Raw genomic sequence first — 18,427 nt, forward strand, 5'->3', positions numbered from 1 at the left:
GGAAGAGTATGGCAACATTGCCAGAGTATGCAGGGATAAAACCAAGAAGGCCAAAGCCCTTTTGGAATTAAAACTAGCAAGGGAAGTAAAGGGAATGTTCAAATACATCATCAGCAAAAGGAAGATTAGGGAGCATGTGAACCCACTGATGAACAAAGAGGATGCCTCGATGACGGAGGATGCAGAGAAGGCAGAATTACTGAATATCTTTTTTGCTTCAGTCTTCTCTACCAAGGCTGGCCCTTGGAAAGCCCAGAATCTGCAGGATAGTATAATAGTCTGGGGAATGGAAGGCTTTCACTTGGTAGATGAGGATGAGGTTAGAGACTTGTTGGGCAAGCTTAACACCCACAAATTTATGGGACCTGATGGGATGCACCCATGAATGCTGAGGGAGCTGACTGCTGTTACTGCTAAGACACTCTCCATCAATTTCAAAAGATTGTGAGGACTGGTGAGTTGTCTGATGGCTAGGGGAAGGCCAGTGTCACTCCAGTCTTCAAAAAAGGCAAGAAGGGAGACCTGGGAAACTACAGGTCAGTCAGTCTCACATCCATCACTGGAAACTTGATGGAACAAGTCATTCTGGATACCATCTCAAAGCACATGAAGGAACAGATGATTATCAGAGGGAGTCAATATGGATTCACTAAGGGGAGATCATCCTTGACCAACCTGATAGCCTTAAAAGAGAGTTTAACTGTCTGGCTAGAGGAGGGGATAGTGGCGACTTGACTTCATAAAGGCTTTTGACACTGTCTCCCGTAACACCCTCATCAGAAAGCTCAGGCAATGTGGTTTGGATGAGTGGATGGTGAGGTGGATGAAGAACTGATAGAATGACAGAACCCAGAGGGTGGTGATCAGTGGCCCAGAATCGAGTGCCATTGGCATCCCATGGCCAGTCGGGTTCCACTGGGGTCGGTTCTGGGGCCAGTCTTATTTAACATCTTCATCAACGACCTGGATGAGGGGACAGAGTGTACCCTCAGCAAGTTGGCTGATGGCACCAAACTGGGAGGACTGGCTGATTCCCTAGAGGCTGTGTTGCCATTCAGCAGGATCTCGACCAGCTTGAGACTTGGGCAGAGAGGAATCTCATGAGGTTCAACAAGGACAAGTACAGAGTCCTGCACCTGGGAGAGGAACAACCCTGTGTACCAGTACAGGCTGAGGATTGACCTACTAGAGAGCAGCTCTGGGGACAGATACCAGGGAGTCCTGGTTGATAATAAACTGAACATGAGCCAGCAATGTGCCCTTGTGGCCAAGAAGGCCAATGGAATCCCCGGATGCATCAAGAAGTGTGTGTCCAGCAGGTCAAGGGAGTTTCTTCTCCCCCTCTCCTCTGCCCTGGTGAGGCCACATCTGGAGTCCTGTGTCCAGTTCTGGGCTCTCTAGCTCAAGAGTGACGGGGAACTTCTGGAGAGAGTCCAGCATAGGGCCACCAAGATGATCAGGCAACTGGAGCGTCTTCCTCATGAAGAAAGTCTGTGGGAACTGGGGCTGTTTAGTCTAGAGGAGACTGAGGGGAGATCTCATTAATTACTTACAAGTATTTAAAAGGTGTATGTCAAGAGGATGGAGTGGCACTTTTTTCTGTAGTGTCTAGTGATAGGACTAGGGGTAATGTACAAAATCTGGAACACAAAAAGTTCCACTTAAACTTAAGGAAAAATTTCTTTCCTGTGAGGGAGCCCTGGCAAAGGTGGCCCAGGGAGAGTGTGGAGTATCCTTCCTTGGAGGTCTTCAAAAGCTGCCTGGACGTGTTCCTGAGTGACCTGATCTAAGTGGACCTGCTTGAGCAGGAGGGTTGGACTAGATGATCTTTATAGGTCCCTTCCAACCCCTACCATTCTGTGATTCTGTGATTCTGCGACTCTCAGCTAAGGGAGCATGCAGGTCTCAATGGCAGAGGCTTCTTGCTGACTGCTGGCAAACCCAGTCACCCTTCCGTTAATTTAGTTGCAAAAGCTGGATGTGTCTTTGATCCTTTGCTCCCTTCCCTGCCAGGTGCTTGCTTTTCTCATGATGCCAAAACAGACCCAGCAAATTTATCAAGCTGAGTTGTGATGTTTCTGCTCCCCACTGCTGACACCTGAACTACTGACACAGCGCAGAGTTGGTAATAGCTGTGGTGTGCAATACATGTCAGGATGTGGGAGCTCTTTCCAGGTCAGACTCTGTGGAGACAGGATGAGGGGGATGTTTCCCCTCTCAGCCACCTGACCTTGCAGAGGATGGCAAGACAAAGCAGGTGCTAGGCACCTACATCTCTGTCTCTGAAAAACACTCCAGAGAACACTTTCAGCCCAGTACATGTGGAGTGCCTGAGGAAGTCCTGTGAATGAAACCTGCTCCCCTCTTCAGGGAAAAAAGATAGACTACTATTTTGCAAGGGTAAGTCACTCTCAGATCTATCATGCTGGCACAGCTGGAGAGGTGATGTTCCATGATGAAAGGAAATGGCAGTGGGGTTTGTGACTGGAACACCATAACACGGTGTGACTAGTGTCTAGAAATATCTTGAACACTGCTTTCTCACATCAGAACAGCAACACTTGCATGTATCTATGAAACTATTGTGCTTGAAAGCCTGATACTACACTCTCCAGACTAGTTTCAAATTGTTATCAAAGAGGTAATTTGAAAATCATGTAACAGATATTCACTGAGACTGATTTCCTAGAGCTGCCACCTGTTCTCAGATGCAGAAGGTCTCATAGTCTTCAAAGTTCCACATTCACTTTCTTTGCCTTCTCCATATAGATATATGGAGATAAAAATAGTGCACAGTATATTAGGCAACGCTTTCTTCACCATTGACATTAAGACCAGGAACATATGCAATGTAGAAGCACTGGAAGATGACCAGCTGTCCTTTCAGTCTGTTCAGTCTGTTACTTGGACTAAACCTTCAGCTTTACGCATTGTGGGGTACAGGTTGTGATGTAATAAGATATGTGGGAGAAAATGAAATATGAAATTGAATAAAGTATTTAATTTACTGTGCTAATGGGCAGCAGTCCAGTTATGATGTTGCCAAACAAGCATATTTAGTAGTTTGCTATAGTGAGTTACTCTAGGGGAAAATTAATTTTCAGGGAACAGTACCATTTGGGGAAGGGAAACAAAAATGTAGAAGTCAAAGCCTAGTGCTCTTTATTACCCTTAAGGAAAAGTAGATCATAGAATTATAGAATGATAGGGGTTGGAAGGGACCTTTAGAGATCATCTAGTCTCACCCCCCTGCAGAAGCCAATTCACCTAGATCAGGTCGCATAGCAACATGTCCAGGCAGGTCTTGAAGAATTCCAAGGAAGGAGACTCCACAACCCCTCTGGGCAGCCTGTGCCACTGCTCTGTCACCCTCATAGTGAAATAATTTTTTCTTATATTTAAGTGGAACTTTTTGTGTTCCAGCTTCATCTCAATATTCCTTTTCCTGTTGCTAGCTACAATAGAAAAAAGGGATGTCCCAACCTCCTGACACCCACCATTTAGATATTTGTAAATGTTAATAAGATCTCCCCTCAATCTCCTCTTCTCCAGACTAAACAGCCTCAGTTCTCACAGCCTTTCCTCGTATGAAAGATGTTCCAGTCCCCTGAATGTTTAGAAATGCATTTTATTTTTCCATAAGAAGCCATGCCAGTTTTTACCCTTATCTTAGAGCAGACTACTGTCATCACTGTTCTTGCCAACAAGCAGACTCATTGGAGTATTTATCAAAAATGAACGAAAATACTGTATGCAAGCAGGTGGAATGAATTAATTATAAGCATATGGTTTTAACATAAGGATTTATGCAGTTAACTGCTAAGACATCTAAGGGTCTAGCTATACAAGACACTTTGGCAATAAAGCTGCTTTAAGAAATTATCTGTTACATGGAAATAAATATTTGTGGAGCCAGACTTACTGAAATGATCCAGACTGAACACCCTGCGCCACACACACACACACACTTACTTCTAGGACAGTTTTTAGCTTTAAGCCATGGCAATGGTGTGGTTTACACTGTTCTCCTGGTTGTGTTAGTGCAACTGAACACAGTGTCAAACAAACACAGCAGGCAGGGACTGGGAGCATCAGTAAGGAAGTGACACTTCTTATGCCAGCTTCACACAGTACATGAACAAGATGCCTACGACAGCCTGTATTGATTGCAATCCCAGGCTGCATGTCCTTTTGTGGTAGAGACAACTGAAGATGTTCCTGGCTTGCATTGATCCTTGACCAATTCCCAATCTCCTCTGGTGATGCAAGTTATTATTCTCTTATTTGGTAGAAGAGATCTCTAAGATAGAGCACTGAAAAGCTCTGGATTAGAGAAAGACAGCCAGAAAACAATCTTAAAAAAAAAAAGAAAAAAAAAGGATTCCAGATCCACATAGATCCATATAGCCACATACTGTGGGATCATCTGGAGAAAAGAAGCAGTAGGAGTGGACTGGCTCCTCCTGTGATACCAGCACCAGGCACAGCTCAACAGCACAAGGACTGGTGCAACACTGGATAGTCTATTTTAGAGTGTTAAGAATAATATGGTTTTATATTGGTCACATAGGATTTACTGTTGTTTTTCCATCAGTTAATTTAAACTGTAGTAGATTTGCAACTATCCCAATTATTTAGATGGATATACATTATAATAGGTTTTCATTATATTCTGTTTTATTAAATTAAGCAGAAATGTAGAGTCACATTTTTTAAGATGGCTTTGAGGCAGAAGAGATCACAAATCAATAAAAAGTAGTAGATTTTTACAATCCAATCTTTGTTAGGTATGAATTTGTGCTGTTATTTTGTTTTAAAAAAAAAATCTTGGTTTATCTCAAGCCAGTTGAGATCCCGCTGAATGGCAGCACAGCCTTTTGGGGAATCAGTCAGTCCTCCTAGTTTGGTGTCATCAACAAACTTGCTGAGGGTACACTCTGTCCCCTCATCCAGGTTGTTGATGAAGATGTTGAACAAGACTGGCCTCAAAACCAATCCCTGTGGCCACAGATCTCCAAGTCGACTCCATGCCATTGATCACCACCTTCTGGGTTCTGATGACATGAGTTCAACTGGCTTGAGAGTTGGGCAGAGAGGAATCTCATGAGGTTCAACAAGGACAAGTGCAGAGTCTTGCACCTGGGGAGGAACAACCCCATGCACCAGTGCAGGCTGGGGATTGATCTACTGGAAAGTAGTTCTGCAGACAGATGCCAGGAAGTCCTGGTTGATAATACACTGAACATGAGCCAGCAATGTGCCCTTGTGGCCAAGGCCAATGGCATCCCAGGATGCATCAAGAAGAGTGTGTCCAGCAGGTCAAGGGAGGTTCTCCTCCCTCTCCTCTGCTCTGGTGAGGCCACATCTGGAGTCCTGTGTCCAGTTCTGGGCTCTCCAGCTCAAGAGGGACGGGGAACTTCTGGAGAGAGTCCAGCATAGGGCCACCAAGATAGTCAGGGGACTGAAGCATCTTCCTTATAAAGAAAGTCTGGGGGAATTTGGACCGTTTAGTCTAGAAAAGGCAAGACTGAGGAGGTATCTCATTAATATTTACAAGTATATAAATAGTGGCGGTTGGGGCATCTCTTTTTTCTGTGGTATCTAGCAATAGGACAAGGAGTAATGGGATGAAGCTGGAACACAAAGAGTTCCATTTAAACATAAGAAAAAAATATTTTATTGTGAGGGTGAGGGAGCAGTGGCACAGGCTGCCCAGAATGATTGTGGAGTCTCTTTCCTTGGAGGTCTTCTAGACCAACCTGGATGCCTTCCTGTGTGACCTGATCTAGGTAAATCTGCTTGAGCAGGAGAGTTGGACTAGATGACCTCTAAAGGTCCCTTCCAATCCCTACCATTCTGTGATTTTGTGAATATGTATTTATAATTATCTAAGAGCTCCATTTTTGTAAAACCTACTGTGGTAAAAGCACTTTGAAATATCAGATCTTCTTGAAGGACTCAGATATAGCTTCACATGGAAACCAATTTCTATAACTGTTACTTTTAAAATCAATCTATACATTCAATTTCATTTTTTCGATCTCAGCCCCTGTAGAATGATCTGATATCTCTACCTCATAGCTGCCATGGAAGGACAAGAAGCAATCATAACATCAGAGATCAATGCAAAAGGCTTTTGTTCTTAACAAGGATTTTACACACAAATTACAGTAATAATTTAGGACAGATAGAAACCCCTTAAATAGTGGCCTTTGTGTAATCCAGCAGATGGTGCTACAATGCAATAAACTGGTTCAAGAATGCAAGAAATACATTGAATACAAACATTTTACTCCTTTACCTGGTGCTGCTGCTTTTTTGGTGGCAGGTTTAGCTGCAGGAACTTTCTCTGGCTCTTAAAAAAAAAAAACCAAAAAACAAAATAAACCAATTACTACAAAGTGTTATATCTTAAAAAACAGAAATCTGAGAAAAGGCTTCCAATAAGGTACAGCCTGTAGCAATATTTTCACTGAAGAATTAGGCAAAAGGCTTACCCAAAGACAAAAGACCTCAATTGCCTTCAGTAAACATAAAGGCATCAACAAAGTAGCCAGATGCAAGGCTAATAAACTCTTGTAGTTAGGCACTGAATTACTTATTTTAGATTTTCAGTATCTATTAGCAAAGCAGAGTAAAGCATGAGTTTGAGCATGGCCTCGCTGCTCAGGCAGCAGCTACAGACTGGGAGCCTCTGTATTTGATCTTGCAGAATGTCCAGAACCTCCCTACATAGCTGGCAAAGATTCACTGCTGTGAATTCAGCAGTGATGCTTCTTGAGATCCCACAGCTATTCAGGGTCAAGTTGCACCAGAGGAGGTTTAGATTAGATATTGGGAAAAAAAAATTTTCACGAAAAACTACTGTCAGGAATTGCAAAAGACTGCTCAGGGAAGCGGTTGAATCACAATTCCCTGCAGATACACAGATGTGGTGCTTAGGGACGTGGTTTAGTGGTGGACTTGGTGGTGGTAGGTTAGTGGTTGGACTGAATGATCTTAAAGGTCTTTTCCAAACTAAATGATTCTATGAGTCTAGGATGATATCTTTTCCCCTAAACTGATGAGAAAAGATGAAATCGAGCTACTTATACAAAGTACATTCACAGATACAGCTACACTGGGAATTTCCATACTGGGAATGGAAGAGCATTGGGAGAACAACTTCATATTTGATCCTGCATTTGAAAGAGGAACTGTTGGACTATTTTAGCAGAGAAACAAGCCCTCTCAGGTAGCTTAACTGTAGTTTTTCTGATTTTAGTCTTTTCATGAAACATATATACTGTCCTCTCTTTGCTGAGGTAGAATATTTCCTTGCAGAATGAATTTCCAAATGATGAACATCCTCAGAGAGATTTGGACAATTTCAGTCCTAAACAGAAGAATCTTACTAGTCTACTGGATTATTATCTAGTTAATCTCGTTTATCCTCTGGAACTGCTAAAATAGATTTAAATGATGGTAGTTACACCACAGTTATTTAACAAATATACATAAGCAAAAGTTTGCTGAATTTCCTAATTTTAATTTCCTAAAAAATCAACTAGAAGATTCTCTAACTTAAAATTCAAATTTTTATATTGTGATAATTAATCATTTTAATCACAATCTGAATTACGGAATGCCAAAAACATGTTAGTTAATCCTTCACATCTGTGCCTGTGTTATTAAAAAGAAAAATAATATGACAAAATCAAGAATGTAATTTTGAATCCTTCCCCTCCAGTCTTTGAGTTCATAAAAGATGCATCAGATTGTCTTGTGAAACAGAATGAAAAGAAAATATAGTGTGCATGTGTGGAATTGTTTTGTTTCAATCTATTTAAAAGCCTGCAGCAGCTAATTATATCCTAACTTAGCTATTATCACAGCATTGTAATTACTTGGGGTATTCACCCTTCCTTCAGGGAAATACGTAGAAGACCTTGAAGAAGAATTACTTTCCTAAGTGCCTGTTCTTGCAGAAGAAGCAGACGATTCAACACACATATTCTACAAATGACAAGACGGACTTAAGACAAAACTGCCGGGCTCCTGCATTTATTCCCTTTTGAGCTCTTAGCTAGAGCTTACTGGCCAGAAAGACTTTGCAAAACATTTTGTTAGGAACATCTATGAAAAAAAATTAAGGTTAGATTTTTTTTTTATACCAATATTTTAATTTTAATTTGAAATATTTAATTTCTAAGCAATTAAAATAATTTTGGTGAAAAAAACCCCTAAGGACATGTTTGACTAAAAACTTCTGCAATTTATTTTTTAATTTTTCAGCAGCATTGAAACAGAAGTTCCAAATGTTTTAAAGTTTCTTCTTTTAGATTATGCATTTTAGTTTATAACTAACAAATTCCTTCTGTGCTAATGACTGTATCTTTATATGGACAAGTTTCAGCAGAAAATTTCACCCAGCGAATGTCATGCATCAGAGCTGGGAAGTTTTGCTGTGACAGTTACTGGGGAGTTCTAGAAGCAGAATAGCGTCCAAATCAATAGATTCCTTAAGCCCTGTTTCCAAACAGGAAATTATGTTACTAAACGGGATATTTCGTATAGAGTAAGTTCACTGAATATTTTGTTCAATGTTTCTGCAAAAATTAACTAGGAAACTACTGTAAAAGCTTTTCTTGATTGCCAAAATAGATCTTTTAATAAATTCCTGCAAAACTAAGGTTGTCAAGAGGATTATTCTGCCACAAAGGTTGGGAAAGATCATATTTGGACATAGGAGCCAGTGTGTTTTTTAATCATAAACTTGAATGAGGTTTTGAAGCTAATTTTCCTAATTTTTCTTATATATCATACTTTCAGAACAGATCTGAGCAGATGAAGTTTTACCAGTGAAACTGTCTTAATACCCTTACTGTGTGGAGACATTAATTCTTGCAAATTTCTAGAAAGCAAAGGTGTAAGAATTTCCTTGTTAACAATATCATATTTGCAGAACATTTTTTGGTTACTTTTGTGGAAGACACCAGCTTCTATCTCTCTTCTGCCTCAAGAAGTCTCCTTGTCTCTATCTGAAAAAACTAGATAGTCAATGCACTTGTTTTGCATTTCTGAAGATAAGTTTGGTGGTCCACATCATGTTTGACTCTCAGTATTCTCAGCCCATTTACCAAAATTGCTGCCACTAATTGCACATTCAGCTGAGATCTCATTTGACACTTCCTTCCCCATGAAATCTTTGGTTTTGAAGACAATGATAGAAGAGAAGATAAGGCAAAACTGTCAGAGAAGTGTGGAATTAGAAGTCAGAATGGATTTAGAAAGTAGAAGGCAACTGAAGTCTATAAACATGTCACCTTTCAGTTATGAACAGTGTAGCTACTTCTTTGTATTTTCAACAGTTCAATAACTATTATTTTGGATTATTGAAATGTGCTGTTTGAAACTACATGACATATAAAAGAGATCATAATCTATGGCACAGTAATTCCTTACTTTTGAGTTCTTTGGTCACACCAGCTTCTTTCTTATCTGTAAGATAAAAAACAAACAAACAAACCATGGATAAAAACAAAGTTAAGAAGGATATAGCTAGATAGAAAATTGTAAAGTGTGCTTTAGATGTGAAACAGCTTCTTTGCTGTAAAGTGCATTTGGATGATGGATTGAATCAGTTCACTTTTGTTTGTTTCATGGTACAGTTGCACTTATTTAGCCTTGAATGTAAATGCAACAGAACCTTTGTGAATGTGGATATTTTTTGTTTTCAGTATAGTAATTTGTGAGATTTGACATGTGAGTTACCATAGCTTACATGTACTAGCTGAGCTATGGTTTCTCACCATGTTCAAATTATCAGGTTGCAAAAAAAGAAAAAGGAAGATGCACTAGTAGCTTAAGTATATAAACATGTAATGAAAGGCATTATCTTCCTACAATTGTTGACAATTATACAATTGAGGTCTAGTTCGGAAGGTTCCACATAACATCTAGCCAAAACCCCAGCTGCTGTGTATTTCCCATATGCCAAAATAACCAAAAGATTTACAGCTAAAAAAGAGTCTGAGCCATCCATCCAATCCAGCCTGGAGGAAAGAATTCTGTTTCTCCGAGCCTTTCCCAATGTTGAATTGAAGTCCAGGCTAATGCATTTCTTTGTTTGTGAAAAAGAGAATACATGATTTACCAAAACTGAGACAATGGGGAATATCTTACAGACCTGAAGAAAAACAGTTCTATGTATGGACCAAGTAAGAGTAGGCAAAATCTTTCTCTGGTTCATTTAAGTAAAATTAACCCAGATATATCAAAATACAGCATGGATAGGCAGCCTACGAGAGAGACTTAGCTAAGCTGTTCAGTCTTGTCTTCACTTAAGGGGGCAGGGGTTTTTGCCACTTTTTTTTTTTTTTGTAGGACTTTTTTCCTGATGGCTCAGGAATTTGCAGTCTTTACTAAGCAGATATAGGTGAGCAGAAATATATTCAATGATGGCTTCCCTCTCCATTATAATCCTTGGGGCTTTTAGCTGGGTACAAAAATTGGCCAATTTTATAACCATACTTGGGTCTTTACATAATTTTTTCACTAGTCTAACCTGTATAACTAAGAGATACTAAGAGGTTCATGGAGGTACTCTGAGATGGAAGCAAGGAGATTTATAGAGTAGTAGTAGAACTTATTCCAAGACATGTTCATGTGGTAATAAACATCTAACTCTCTAATAACTTATAATGTGTCTAGAATATAGGCAGGATAGTACTTATGTCTACAACATACATGAATGAAAAAATAATTGTGCTCTTATATACTAAAACAAGAAATTCTTCAGGGCATAAGCTGCCAAACTAAGAAGCTTGCAAAACTGAGACTATCCCATTACAGATAACAATACAAAGACACTTCAGTTTCTGTTGCTCTCCAAATTGCTATGAAGAAGTTTATATGAGATAAAGTAATGTAAATGACTGCAAAGTAGTCATATAAAAAGTCTTGAAAAATTCAGAGGAAAATACATTTCTATTTGGGTGATATGCTGCTCTGAACTGAAATATTTCTAGGTTAATCCTTTGCTTCCACTAACTCTCTGTGAAAGCACGTTTTGCAGGCATTGCTTCAAAGTATGATAATTACCACATTTAGATGAAATTAATCATGAGGCAGCTTTCAGCCACATTATCTGGCTAAGGAGCCTATTGAAGCCTTCAAGAAATGCCTATAAGCTGCCAGATATGGAAATTTTAAAAGGTGTATATTACAGTGATATGAATCATTTATCATAATAATCTTCTAATGCTGGAGGTTATAAAAAAATAAATAAATTGGCAGCATCATTTACAATAACAGACTGGGTCTAAATAAAGCCCTCAAGTTCTTTCTCATCTTTTTTTTTTCATTTAAGTCATCATTTATTAGGACAACATGCTTCAACACATTTTAGAGCCATAATTTATGTTAAGAGAATCATTTTTTTTCCCATTATCTGAAGTACACAACATATAGTAGTTTCAGAATAAAAATCCGAATAATATTTCCAGTACGAAAATCTTACGATTTGGGTTGGGTTTTTTTTGGTATTATTTGTTTTGTTTTTTAAGAGTAGAAAAAATACCAATAGCAGATTCCAAACGCATGTTGATATGGAAACATAAGTATTTTCACTCCTAGGCTATTATTTTCAAGCCAAGGTACCTAAGGCTTGATTTCTAAAGCCCTACTTATGCAACTAGGCTGCAAAGATTTATCTAAAATTGTCCTGAGGAGGTTTTGTTGGACCGTGAAAGACAGAGGTTCCTTTGAAGGAACCTCACACTTGAATGAAGAAAAAAAGATCTAATTGCAAAGAAATGAACAATTGGTAGATCTCACAAAAGGAGGTAAAACTGATCAAGACTTCCTAAGTCCCTAAATCTAGTTACATGCTATAAGGCATAAAATAACTCAAAGGAAAATGAGACCCAAAATGAATTAAATAATGATTTATATTATGTTAGTTTAAGCCAACGAGCACTTTGATTCATTCATTTTTGTTTTGCACAGGTCTTACAACAGTAAAAAAGCCTTTAGCACACTTATTATAGGAAATCAGGATTCAAACTCTAGTGCTTTTGATAATTTGGTGGCCAATCTGAAGCAGTCAAATTTTTGGAAGTCATTGAGGACACTTTTGATATTTAGGTTGTTAAGGGCTTATATCAACAACCCAAATACTGTGGAATCCAAAATTTTTGAGATACCTCCAACAATCCTAGCCATGAGATGTTTTGAAAGCACCTGCAACAGGCTTTAACAGGCTAAACACTACAGCTAACAAAATCATCTGTCTTCCATGGAGGGCTGTGAAGCACTCTTTTCTTTTTAGTTATTCTCAAGAGATATAATTTTATTCTGTTCTGTATTCTTGAAAAGCAAGCATGGTTGTACAAGGTACCCTCTTCCCAGATAAAATGAACAAGATTTTGTTTTACTGACTCTTAAGAAAGATTAGAGTAATACTTTAAAAAAATTACTTTATTAAAAATCCACCAAATATTTAAACAAAAATGATCTGACTTTGTTCTTATCTGTACAGGCTAAAAGGATCAGTTCTGAATGCAAACTAGGAATAAGCATTTGGCAACCAGCACAGATGTATCTTAGTAGAACAGAAAAGCAGTACTTTATTCTTTTGCCTCTTTTTTTACACATAGCTCGCTCTTTTCCTCAGGACTCGATCAACGTTCTTTTGAAGTAAATCAGCAGTGCACAGTAACTGCAAATGACATCTAAACGACACATGGGGCAAGAAAAAAAATGTAGTGCCTTTCATAGTAGTAAGTCCCTAGGAAGCTGGTAATAAGCCATTAGACAAGGATGCCCCAGCGCTCCAGTACAGAGCGTGGTTGGTTGAGTTTAAACAAACTTCCAAACAGGAATATTTCAAAGATTGCTCTGAAGTGAATTCTAAATCTGGGGTTCACGAAACACTTACACCTTTTATAGCAATGGATTTACAATGCAGTGTACAATGTACATTTGAGAACAGCAGTTCTTCAGCAGCTCCATACAACCTATAATTTTTACATATAAAAAGTAGTTCTGGGAATTAAATGGATCGCAAACTGTATTCTCTTGAAAGGCTTCTCTGTGGTTTGTTCTGTTTTGTTTTGTTTTGTTTTCCCTAGGAGTTTGGCACTTAAATACAAATAAATGTATAACAAGTACTTCACATGTTATTCAGAGAAATGAATATTTCAGAAGCAATATATTGATAGTTCTGCTAATGATGCACTGTAGCTGCCCAAACCTACTTCTACTACTGGAAGCATTGTTTTATATGTTGTACCTAAAATAATCTTTTTCTTTGGAAGCTTACCAAAGAACATGACGGTAAAATTTACAAACAGAAACTAATTTCAGTATCAGTTGGCAAGCACAGTGTCCGAATGGAACAGTAGCTAAAATCCTCATCAAATACTGTATAACCCAAAAGCTAAGGTAAGGGTGCTACTGTTGCCAGGATTTCTTGACTGATCTGGACTATGCACATAGAATCTGTGGAGTTACTAGATGCCTCTGAAAGACATGATTCACTAAATCAAAACTAAAGAGAAATTAAAAATGTTACTAAAGGAGGAATATTCGTCTTTGACAGTCTATCTTCTCTATGTTTTAGCCGATGATCACTTATGTGAATGGACTTAAACTTCACCTGATGACTAACGATTCACATGGACTCACAGAAAATAAGTTGTGTCATAAATATGCCCCACATAACTCGACCAGAGCTCTACAAACTGACTTAAAAATGAATATTTCTTACAAAGCTTACACAAATCTGGCATCATTGCTTGGTGCTTACCATTTACTTTGACTTAGGTATTCAATTAATTTTGTAAGTAAAAGAAGGAAAAAAAGAGAAAATTGAAACTAGAATTTCCAAAGTCTTGAAACAAAGATTATACTGGTTGTCCAGAAAAAAAAAAAATCTTCTTGATGTTATTACTGAACAAAACACAGTTGATAGTATGCCTTGGGAACTTGGATCTGGCTTTGTAATTGCAATACAACAGCAGAGCTTTTAAGACAATGCACCTTACAAATATGACAGCTAATGTTTTCTTTGGTGCCCTAAGCAAGAGTTCACAAGATTGGAAATAGAAATTATAGCAGGTGGCATCTGATGGCTGAGAATTTCCATCATGTGAATCAAAAACATAAATAAAGTCGCCTAGGGACCAGCCTCAGTACAGTCTGCTCCCAAGCTGACAGATGTACCAGAATTTAAAAAAAATGTATTAAGTAGCAATATTTGCAGCTAATGTGATTTACAGTGGGGAAAGTGCAAGACATCCTAGTTAGCTGGGCATTATGAAAAAAGTAACTACTGTTGAAGATATACTAATTAAACAGGCATTTTCAAATCTCTTATTGAAATATATTGTGGTCTAGTATTTCTTTTTTAATTTACTTAGTGTTCTTAAAATATATTTCCACAAAATAGTATTGATTTCAACTAATATTCCTATATTACTAGAAGTGTTCAATACTTTAATAATTTATTACTCAAGTGCTTTTTTAATTTATACCATTTTTTGCTAATTTTTCACATATTGTGTGCTATTAATGAGGTAATTGTCATCTTACCACATATCAAGGCTATTGAAGAATATTCTTTATTTTGATTTTAGTAACTTCTAAAACAGTAGATGCCCATGTATAGGGATGTTTTATCACACTGCCTACATTTTCTATTGTAATATCTCCATTTTATAATTAAGATTTTAAAATTTTCTTATTATAGGGAATGTAAATAATATTGTTTCTTATATTCAGTGGAGTTCAAATTTAGGAAAGCTCTATAAAAACTGTCCATACTAATGAAATTCAATATACTTTCTCTAAACTCTAAAAGTTGACATTGGCAAAACAGAACTGTTAAAAAATAACAAGATTTCTTTAAAATGATAAATTCTTCTTGGACAAACACTTGATTTTGTTCCTCATATTAATCACTGAGCATGATATTGCCATATGTTCTATGGCAATTACTGACAAAAATTCCTCTTGCCTTTCCAAAATATCATTTCTTCACAAGCATAAGATATGCATTTTACTGCACTAGTGAGGCTGAAGATGTGCAAAAACAAAAGCAAGTACTGTGCCATTGCTACTTCAGAGCTGTTCCCTGACTCATTTGATGACAACAATAAACTCCCTGACCAGATTTTAACTAGCTTCCTTCGAGAATAATTGGGAATAACAGGTAAATTTATTAGCAGAGGCCAGTAAGCCTTGGATCCCAGATTGCAGGTTTTGCATTTAAACCATTTCAGGCTGTAGGACATGAAATGAGGGGAAACTGCAGATGACATGTTCAGCTTGGTGAAAAGGAGATTGAGGGGGGACTTCATTAATACTTAAAAGTATTTGAAAGGTGTATGTCAAGAGGATGGGGCAACAAAGTTTTCTGTAGTGTCCAGTGATAGACTAAGGACAGTGGACAAAAGCTGGAACACAAAATGTTCCACTTAAGTTTAAGGGAAAAGCTTCTTTCCTGTGAGGATGAGGGAGCTCTGGCACAGGCTGCCCAGAGGAGGGTGTGGAGTTTCCTTCTCTGGAGGTCTTCGAAACCCACCTGGAAGAATTCCTTTGTGACCTGATCTAAGTGGATCTGTTTGAGCAGGGGAGTTGGAATAGATGATCTTTATAGGTCTCTTCCAACATCTACTGTTCTGTGACTCAGTGTTTCTGTGATTCTGGGACATTACTGTTGCTGGTTGAAAATCATAGGAAGTGGAGCTTCTGGAAGGCAAAATCAAGTTTCCTGAGACAATATGAAACTGGAATATAAGAAATAATTCTTAATAGATATTAAAAACAATGTGGTTTTACGTTGTGTAGTGGGTCTGGGATGGTAGTGATTTTCCACAGCAGCTCTTGCAGTACTGTGCTTACTGCTGGTATCAATATTATGACTACTGCTCGCACAGCATCAGGGCTGTCCCTCCAGCATTCCTTCCCCCACCTTCACCAATAGCTGTGGGTGGGCATGATCTTGGGAGGGACCATGGCCAGAACAGTTGACCCAGGCTGACCAAGGAGATATTCCATACCATATGACATCAGCTCAGTAATATAAACTGGGGTAGAAGAGCAGAAAGAGGAGGCAAGATTCATTTTTGGCCTTTCAAAAGCAATCGTTACACATACCAAAGCCCTGTTTCTCCGGAGGTGGCTGGACATCGCTGCTGATGGGAAGTAGGGAGTAACATCTTTATTTACTTTTGCTTCACTTCTTGCATGTGCGGCTTTTCTGCTTCTTTATTAAACTGCTTTTATCTCAACCCATGAGACTCTCATCTTATTTTCTCCCCTTCCCTGGCCTGCTGAGGAGGTGGGTGATAGAGCGGTGTGGTGGGCACCGGGCATCCAGCCAGAGTAAAACTACCACAGATTGGTAAAGAGGTCTGAAGAATTTTGAACTATGAAAACTAGCTAACATCCTTGTGTTGTTTATTACAACAGAAAATTGGTGATAGTACTCTAAAATTTTGAGAGATTGTTTTCCATTGAAGCAGGAAAAATATTCAAGCCATTCCTTCCACTGTTTGTGCTGCAATGTGCATGGCTGAAATACTACATGCTACCTCAAACCAATTTCCCCAGGTCATTAAAAAAATTTAGTCAATAGAGTAAAAACACTAAACAAGTAGAAAAGGATGTGAGCAAAAAAGCTATTCAGCTTCACTTGTAGCAAGCGACAGCCTGCACTTTGGAATGGCCAATTTCAACCACACCAGTGATTCATGGTTCCACTAATTAGTGATTTCTCCTTTCTACTTTTTAATTGCTGAAATGGATTTAGTCTCTCTCACTGCAGAGCAGGTGGAAACAAGTTCTATTGCCTTCTGCATTTGGCAGAAGTGGTTTAAAAAAGCAAAACTCTGGAATATGATCTGAGATCCAGTCATTCACACAGGAAGCTGTAAGTGCAGTTAATTACATAAGCTGCAGCCATTTAGGGAAAAGTGAATGCTGTTTTGTGTAGTAAGTGCAGGAAATAGCGTTAATTCCTAAAATTTAAGAGTCAGATCTTTTCCTGGAATACACTGTCATTTTAATTAGTGTAAATTTTAGTGCAGCTGAACATTTTATTCCACCTTTTTTACCTTTTCTTGAAACAGCATGGGGGATATACTCTCTAAATTTTTCTTAAGAAAGCTCAGCATTAATACTTTTTGAATGACTAACAAGATTTTTTTTCCAGTTAGAACAGGCTTTGTTAAGTGCATGTGTGTTATATATCCTTGCAATATCTCTTTCTGTACTTCTCAATACATTTAAATTTCTTTCTCTCTGTTAGATGGATGTACACGTGGCATCTCTAGACATTATTACTAAGATGAAGATTTTTTTAAATATTTCTGAACATAGATGCAGTCATCATTCTCATTCTGTGAAAAAGGAGATCTTGAATAGTGTCTTGTCCATCCATTCACCTTTATAGGCGACACACTAATCATGCTCCCATAAGTGAAGCAAAAAAAAGAAACTAACCTCATACAAAATGTATTGCAATCAAACTAAAAATCAATGCATTTATAACCAAAGCTATATGTGGCTCTTCTGCTTAGAATTTCTGTCCTTTCTGTTATCCAAATTATTCAATAATGCTTTGTCTGACTTAGTGTCATAGATTTACTTGTAGCAAAGTCACAAAGTTGGCTCTGCTTCTTGACAAACAGGTCAAGAGATCAAGAATGGCTACTGGGAACATTTACAGAAAGGATAAACAACTGTAACTAAGAATGAAGTTTAAAGGATGTCCTATTTTGTCAGGAATACCTCTGGTCTATGAATCGTTCTAGTGAAAAAGCATAGAAGAGACAGAAGTATAAATGACATGAAAGTCTTTATCAAATATGTGTTTATTAAAACTTAGCAAAGGCTTTTAAAACTGCTTTTAAAGTTCAAGGTAAAATTTTCTTCTTCATTTTAAGTGTAAAAGGAGGAAAACCAGCCTGATCTCAAAGTGTGAACATTCCTTTATTTAGCTTTATTTAGCTAAATACAGCTAAAAAAGCTGAATAGCTTGATTTAGCTGTGGGTCAAGCCTTCAGATTGCCCATTGACTGACAGCATAAAATAAAGAGCACTGCATTGATATGTCATTGCAAACTGCCAGATATAGTTGTGTACGGATATTTCACATAGAATAATTACCCTAAATATCAGGCCTGCTGACTTAGATGTACATCTTATTTTGAGGGAACAGAACTGTTTTCCTTCATTAAAAAGATTAACTTGGTGTTGTTTGAGGCACAGGCATATTTTAATCCTGTTATTTCTGGATGTGACTGGAAAAATAAACATTGTGTTAATCCCCAGATCAACATAAACAGAGTTGATGCAATAAATTAGTTTCTTTAATTAAAGCTACGCCACCCAGTTTCTTGCACAGCACAGGTACTTCATTCTATGTATCTGACAGTCCAAA

At 38.1% G+C, this 18,427-nt stretch overlaps 1 protein-coding gene across 1 annotated transcript in view; it reads right to left on the reverse strand.

The window, feature by feature from the left end:
* TRDN (triadin) overlaps positions 1-18,427 on the reverse strand; it is a 231,466-nt gene that overhangs the window by 83,751 nt on the left and 129,288 nt on the right. Inside the window, 3 exon segments of the mRNA XM_061989612.1 lie at positions 6,302-6,355; positions 9,445-9,508; positions 12,744-12,769. Of these exon segments, the coding sequence (XP_061845596.1) occupies positions 6,302-6,355; positions 9,445-9,508; positions 12,744-12,769 (144 nt within the window).

Source organism: Colius striatus, chromosome 2 (genome assembly GCF_028858725.1).
Source record: "Colius striatus isolate bColStr4 chromosome 2, bColStr4.1.hap1, whole genome shotgun sequence".
Taxonomy (NCBI): domain Eukaryota; kingdom Metazoa; phylum Chordata; class Aves; order Coliiformes; family Coliidae; genus Colius; species Colius striatus.